The sequence below is a fragment of the Onychostoma macrolepis genome, chromosome 23, assembly GCF_012432095.1.
Source record: "Onychostoma macrolepis isolate SWU-2019 chromosome 23, ASM1243209v1, whole genome shotgun sequence".
NCBI classification, from domain to species: domain Eukaryota; kingdom Metazoa; phylum Chordata; class Actinopteri; order Cypriniformes; family Cyprinidae; genus Onychostoma; species Onychostoma macrolepis.
In genome coordinates, this window is record NC_081177.1 from 14,142,433 (window position 1) to 14,150,380 (window position 7,948).

At 38.5% G+C, this 7,948-nt stretch overlaps 1 protein-coding gene across 1 annotated transcript; it reads left to right on the top strand.

The window, feature by feature from the left end:
- The first annotated feature begins 2,416 nt into the window (after positions 1 to 2,416).
- Positions 2,417 to 7,644, top strand: si:dkey-205h13.2 (uncharacterized). Its single transcript, XM_058763841.1, is given in 10 exon segments — positions 2,417 to 2,444; positions 3,336 to 3,505; positions 3,706 to 3,739; positions 3,844 to 4,015; positions 4,558 to 4,661; positions 4,760 to 4,934; positions 7,049 to 7,152; positions 7,306 to 7,354; positions 7,356 to 7,475; positions 7,557 to 7,644. Coding segments are annotated over 10 exon segments (1,044 nt in total).
- The last annotated feature ends 304 nt before the right edge of the window (positions 7,645 to 7,948 follow it).

The following is a 7,948-nucleotide window of genomic DNA, read 5'->3' on the forward strand; positions in this document are numbered from 1 at the left end:
GATGTCGGATCACATGCCCCAGTTAAGCAGAATGCTTATCGTGTAAACCCACGCAAAAGACAGTTAATGAAGCAAGAAACGCAGTACTTGTTAGAGCACAATTTAGCCGTTCCTAGTGTTAGTCCATGGTGTTCCCCATGTCTACTCGTCCCTAAGCCAGATGGGTCCTCCAGATTCTGTACCGATTATCGTAAGGTTAACGCTTTAACAAAAGCTGATTCTTTTCCACTTCCTCGTATGGAAGATTGTGTCGATCGAGTAGGTAATGCTAAGTTCGTAACTAAATTAGATCTACTAAAAGGATATTGGCAGGTGCCACTTACAGATCGAGCATCAGAAATCTCTGCTTTCGCCACTACCGATGTATTCATGCAGTATTGTGTTATGGCCTTTGGACTTCGAAATGCTGGAGCAACGTTTCAACGGTTAATGTCCATAGTGCTGTCTAATGTGTCTAATTGCGAGGCTTATTTGGACGATGTAGTGTGTTATACTGGTACGTGGGAAGATCATCTTAACACCTTGGATGATGTTTTTAAGTGCTTGAGAAATGCCAATTTGACTTTGAATTTATCAAAGTGTGAATTCGGTTGTGCCACCGTTACATATTTAGGAAAAGAGGTGGGAAATGGTCAAGTTCGTCTTCTTAATTCGAAAGTACAAGCTATTCTTGATTTTCCTGTTCCTATCACCAAGAAGGAACTTCGTCGATTTCTTGGCATGATTGGTTATTACCGATGCTTTTGTAAAAACTTTTTCAGTTGTTGCTAGTCCCCTCACTAGACTATTAAGTAAAGCAGTTTCATTTAAGTGGTCTTCAGAATGTCAGTCTGCCTATGAAGCTTTGAAAACCTTACTCTGTAGTGCCCCTGTACTTGCTGCACCTTGTTTTGAGAAAACGTTCTTACTAGAGGTTGATGCTAGCGGTTCCGGTGTAGGTGCCGTTCTTCTTCAGATGGGTGCTGATGGTTTGAATCACCCAATTAGCTTCTTTTCAAAGAAATTTCACAAACACCAAGTTAACTACAGTACCATAGAGAAAGAAGCTCTCGCTTTAATTCTCGCTTTGCAACATTTTGAGGTCTATGTTGGCTCTAGCTCACAATCTATTACCGTGTATACAGACCACAACCCTCTTGTGTTTTTGCAGTGGCTGGCAAATGCAAATCATCGTCTTATGCGTTGGTCTCTAATCTGTCAAAGTTACAATTTGGTGATCTGTCATAAAAAAGGTATTGATAATGTAATTGCTGACGCCCTATCGCGTGTTAATCAGTAAAACCATGGTGTTTTATTTTTAAGTGTGGGGGTGTTATGACCGTCATTTGTCTGTTGTGTTCTTTTTGTGTATGTCTATATTTGTTTTCAGGAAGGCGGTTCTTGGAGTTAATTGGATGGAGGTGGCGATTGGTTCTTATCCTTGCCTGACTTGGATAAAGGATTCCCCTAAAATGCTGATCGAGGCCTCTTGTGCCATAGTACTTCTCGTCGTTCACGTTGTACTGTAGTGTTGCGCAGTTGTGTGTGTTTCTGCTCCGTTGTTATTTGTTACTTCTGATTGTGAATTGTTAACTGATAACTTATAGATAGCTTTTGAAATAGGTTGTAAGAATTTGTGATAAGGGACGTAGGGGGATAGATGCCATTTTATTTCTGTATAAATGTCTTTATTATATTCTTTTTGGGGAAAGGGAGTTAGGTAAGTCGTGATTGTATTTTATTTTTCTTTCATTTCGATTTAGGGAAGATAGAGGTTTAATGAGTTATTTTTTGTTTGTTATTTTGGCCTTGTCTTCCCCTGATGCTAAACCCTTACTTTTTCAAAATAAAAGCTTGTTAATCATTGTTCTCTCTGGCATAAGACTCTCCTTTCCCTTTCTGCTGCGACCGACCCCTAGATGGTCGTAACAGTCCCTTTTTAACCCAGCGTTGGGTTATATTTAACCCAGCATTTTTTAGTGTGTAATCTGCAATATATCAAACAAATAAATTTGTACTGTAATGTAAACATGGACCATGTAACATACTATTGTGAATTTGCTGTTTTGGAAAGAAAAAAAAAGTAAACACTGTGTAATGCTACCTGTTAGTGGGGGGTTTTAGGTTGTTGTTTTATGAGTGAGAAAGCGTGCTTGTTGGTTGACAAACTTTGTTATTGTTATGGATGAATGTGTTGATTTAGAACAGGGGTGTCAAACTCAGATCCGGAGGGCCGCAGCCCTGCAGAGTTTAGTTCCATCCCTGCTCCAACACACAAAACAGTTTTCAATTGAGCTTGAAGGACTTGATTAGCTGGGTCTGGTTATGAATTAGGGTTGGAGCTAAACTCTGCAGAGCTGTGGCCCTCCAGGAATTGAGTTTGACGCCCCTGATTTAGAACATTTATGGAGTGTTTTGATTGCATTTTAATTGTGAAATGGGTCTTACACCAGATGCTGAAAAAAGTAATTATGTTGTTAAAATTGTTAAAAGTAACCATTCTGCAAAACATGGCAGCCGAATAGCACCTTCAAAAGTGTTATGAAATAAAATCAACCCATATCTACTTTCCTTAAAACCTACTGTCAAAGCTTGAAGCCTTTTCTTCTGTGACCTTGCTTATTGTGTAAAGTATTGTAGGATTATAATTGCTGTATATTCTCTTTCTAATTTATGGAACATACGATCAAATATCACATCTGACAATCTCACCTTCTGTTTTTTTATCGGAAAATATGTGAGGCACAAAAGATAAAGTTTTAGACAAGACAACAAATAATCTCTATTTAGGACATAGATGGATGGAGTGCTCGAGGTGAATAAAAGGAGATCAGATGATTAGATTCACCTGATGATGATCAGGTGAATGAAAGGAGATCAGATTGATTTATAATTAAAAAATCAAGACAGTCTGGGAGGAGTCCATTTGCTTAAAAAGAGAGGAGAACACAGGTGATGTTGTGTAGACACTAACTGTGCTCCTGCATTTAGTGAAAGTTAAATATAGTGGTAGATATTCTCAATTGGACACTCATCAAGTAAAAGTTTATTTTACTTTGTAATTATCTACAATGAATTACTTAATTGTTTTGCAGTTGTTTTCAGTGAAGTCTCGTTCTTTTAGCAACACCAAATAATTCTGTATCTTTACATTTCCAAGCACTATAATGTAAGGTAAAAATGCTGTTTTGGAAAATTTTCTTTGAGATCCTTGCTTGTATTTAATTTTGAACCAAAATCATGTTAGGCTAAATAAAAATACAAGTCTTACATGTTTTGTCAACACATCGATATCCTGAAAGCTATTTTTTTTTTTTTTAAATCTGAACAATTTCTTCTGTTTTGTATTTTATCAGGTTGTATAACCAAGTGGTTTGACCGTGATGACCCAACTGGAAATGGAGACTACGAGCTGTTGGCTAACCTTCTCAATGAATACCCTGGAGAAATCTGTCAAAATCCAATCACAATAGAGGCTCAGACCATCTCTGGCCAATCAGCATCTCAAACAGGAAACGTCTTTCAAGTGTGAGGGGGTTGTTTATTTTTTTTTTACAGAACATGTGCTTCTGGTAATATTTTGATCCAAGAAACAAAGAATCCTGAAGTTTAACAGTATATGTAAAGGGGTTTTTTCTTTTTTCTTTTCCTGAAGATATAATCCGAAAAGAGGGTTTGCTTGTGTAAATGCAAACCAAGTAGGAGTGTTATGTGTTGATTTATAAGGTCCGCTTCACCTGCCCAGAGGAATGGTGTTCAAGTGAGTGACATTTTACAAACAAAACTGCAGCTGCAGAAATCAATGTTATATTTTGTTGGTCTTGTACGCGTTTGCTATTTACTCCTCTGGTCATCTTCTATTAGAATGTAGGACACCTTGGTTTGACCGAGATAATCCCAGTGGACAAGGAGACTATGAGACTCTGTCGTTGGCCCTGATAACATACCCACTGCAGGTCTGCGCTCAGCCCATCGCTATTGAGGTCGCAACCATCAGTGGGACCCCTGTACTGCCTGCTGGAAACAACTTTCAAATGTACGACTAAAGCCTGGAATACACTACGTGATTTTTTTTTTTTTTAGCTTCAGACTTTGACTCCATCCAGTCGGAGGATATCAAACATGTTTGATATTTTCAGCCGATTTTAGAGAACATGTTTTCATTTGTCATGCGTCTCCTAGCAACAAGGCACACTTTTCTGCGTGAGTTCGTTGTGATCGGAACAACTTTAAAGTCTGGTAGTGTATGATCTTCAGTCGCGTAGTGTATGATGCCCAGTTTTCCTTTGTCACTATTTACAAAGTCGGTAAGTGTATGATACCTGGCGTTTTAAAGATCTGTTCAGATTTTAAGTCGCGTAGTGTATTCCAGGCTTAACAATGCTATATTTTCTATGCTACAGTCCTTAATATAAAAAAAAATGGTGATCTGAAAGTGAGATCTAGACAATGCTCTTATCCCACAAATATTTGTACATGCTCCATATCCTGTATGTACATTTCAAATAAGATAAATGCAGATTTAACACTTGGTAGCAGTTATGCTTGTCTGTTAACAGACGTGTTCTGTTTCTCCAGATATGATCCAACACAGGGCTTTGCTTGTATGAATGCACTACAGAATGGAGGGTGTCAGGACTACAAGGTCCGCTTCACATGTCCAATGAGTCTTTGCCAACCAAGTATGTAATATTCATTCCCTCTCCTTTATACGGTGTGTATATATTTGTACATATATTTTTTTTTGGCGTAACCGTTGCCTCTGTGCTGTATTCATCAGCATGTGTAACCAGGTGGTTTGATTCTGACAACCCTAATACAAATGGGGGTGATTCTGAACGCTTGACTGTCCTCCTCCGTATGTACCCTGGAGAAATCTGCCCAAATCCAATCGGAATAGAGGCTCAAACCATCTCTGGCCAACCAGCGTCTCAAACTGGAAACGTCTTTCAAGAGTGAGTCTATCAAATTGTAATGTTTTCAGTATGTCAAGAAAAAGGGGATCTTAAATGGTTGCTTTTTGTGTATGTACACTGTTAGACATTTCAAAGGGTGTTTACAGTAACTTACTGGCAACAGTGCCAGTAAGTTACTGTAATTACAATTTACAGTAGCAAACTGTATTTGATTTATCAGTATACTACTGTAATTCATTCATTTTAATATAGATTTTATTTATATAGAATTCATTTTATTTTTACTCTACATGGGTACTACTGGCATTCAATTAAAACGGACACAATTACAAAATATCAAATTCTTTATTTAAAACATTGCATGTATAACACCTAAAAATACCGTCTTCCAGTGCTGGAACAGTGCATCTTCACCATTTCTCCTGTCTTAGGACGTTTTGCAGTGCATTTTTAAAGTCTTAAATTCCATTTAAAAACTATAACAAACTCTTTCTAAAACTAGAAAGGCAGCTAGCCATAAAACTAGTTTAACCTAGCTAACATAGGATTTTATTTTCTCAGGCTACTGGCCAACATTAACTACTAACACCTGAACTAAATTTCACATTAGTTAACCTTATGTTAATATAAGATGAGCGTTGCTAGTTAAAAACAATTTTAATTCTGTAACTTAATTCAATAAGCTTACAAAAGTCGTTTGAAACTACAGCGCACTTTACCATAGTAAAGTTCTGTAACCGCCATGTTGACGAGTAAATGTTAATGTTAGGTAAACGCAAAAATCTGACACACACACACACACACACAGACAAACGTATATATATTTTTACCTTGCTTGCTGGTCTTATTCTCTCGTAAGGTGCACCGACACACAGCGCAGCTGTTCTCTGGAGCTCTTCCACTCTTGCAGGTTCATCCCCGGGGAAAACCTGAGGAGCTTTCCCGCTGCTTCCGTGTCTTCCTCGGACGTGAGTGGCGCGGCGAGGCACGACTCAATTTAAAAACAATATAGAACCTATTATATACAGTATATTATCTACAGTGGATGAGGACAGTAATGTGATGCCCCGATATATTTCTGATGTACTTGAAGCGCTCGCACTGTTTCTGACATGAAGTACAAACGGATTTTACAACCATTAGAAGCGACGTAACCCATCCAGTAGTCAGTCCCAAGTTGCTGTGGCGTTGTAGACACGGTGTAGGGCAAATTGTGTCAATCCAAATGTAAGAAATTAGGAAAATAAAACTACCTCAGTATAATGGCGCCAAAGAGATCCGTTACAGTAGTATACAGCAATTTTAAAAAATACAGTAAGTCTCTGTATGTGGGGTCTGACGTCACAGAAAATTCCCATGATGCAAAGGGTGTTACAGTTATTTACTGTAAAGGGAATTTGCAGTAAAGACCCTCGGACCAGGTGTGTTGAATGAAGACCAGAAGTCAAGAGATTCGATCAAAAATGAAGAGAACTTACTGAAGACAGTTTGCAGTTTCATCAGCAGAAGTCAGCTTCAAGACTCCCAATCGAGTTCGTAGGCCGCTCTGCGTACAACTTAAAAAAACACCAGCAATTATACCCTAACAGAGGTTGCTAATTGCGTCAATGCATAAAAGTCATCAAAGTTCTGATAGGTTCTAAAACCTAGATAAACTTAGACAATCTCCACATATGGACGTAAACGCTTCAAACATCTCCATCAGATTGGGCAGACGTCAGCGATCAGGGATCATACAAGATGGGTGTCTTCCGGAAACCTATTTTTGGTCAGGATGGTGGCAGCTGACAGAGACAGTCTTCTAACACACAGAGAGCGAGAGCTACCAGCACACATGCATACACACAGAGCACTTATCAGAACTTCAAGGCTGCCTTGCCTTCGTTACACACACATTATGAAGTCATTAAAGAATCCTGCTTTATGCTGTACTTCTACTCTCTAAAATATTTCATAAGCGCACATAAGGTTACCCATTTCACTCTTGCCATAACTTTGATTAATAGTCAAACAAGAAATAATATAATATCAATATGAAGGATATGGCAGCTCGGCATCCACTCCTTCAATACTGGGTGATATACAGTAAACAACTGTGGAAATTACAGAAATGTCTAACAGTGTACTAAAGGTGTGTTGTGTGTTTTCTGAAGATATAATCCAACAACTGGCATTTCTTGCATAAATGCAAATCAAGGAGGAGTGGTTTGTGCTGATTATAAGGTGCACTTCACCTGCCCAGAGGAATGGTGTTCAAGTGAGTTGCATGTGTGATCATTTAAAACTCTCAGCCTAGACATCAGGTAAAAATCTAGGTTTCTGTATTAGCTGGATTGATTTCTACTATAATTGTGATCTCGGTTTGACCTTAAACGAGAGGAATTTTACTGAGATGGTTTTCCTCTATTAGAAAACAGGACATCCTGGTTTGACCGAGATAATCCCAGTGGACAAGGTGACTGAGACCCTGTCGTTGACCCTGATAACATACCCACAACAGGTTTGCCCTCAGCCCATTGCCATTGAGGTCGCAACCATTAGTGGGACCCCTGTACTGCCTGCTGGAAACAGTTTTCAAGTGTAAGGATTTAACTATTCATTTTTAAAATTTGTGCAATAATAATTTGTAATGATTAACAGCCACCTGCTCTGATTCTGCAGATTTGATCCACTACTGGGCTTTGAATGCGTGAATAATCAGCAGGGTGGAAGGGCCTGTCAGGACTACAAGGTCCGCTACACATGTTAGTGCAAGAGCCATGTTCTCTCAAACTCCTCATTTGTAGTCCTAAACCTAAGTTTTAATTATTGTATATTGTTAACCTGAATAATGGACAATAAACATTTGCTTGCATTGCCTCTCCTAGCCTCAGTTCATGTTGTTGTGAAATGCTTTGTAAGAACATTGGAGTCAATTAAACCATTCTATTCCTATGATGATCCCTGCACTTGTGCACACTTTTACTGTATATTTGCTTACTGTACCAACAGAATTCAGACCGGAGTTAATTTCATCTTTCTATAACTTCCAGTTAATCTTCTCAAACTGTAAC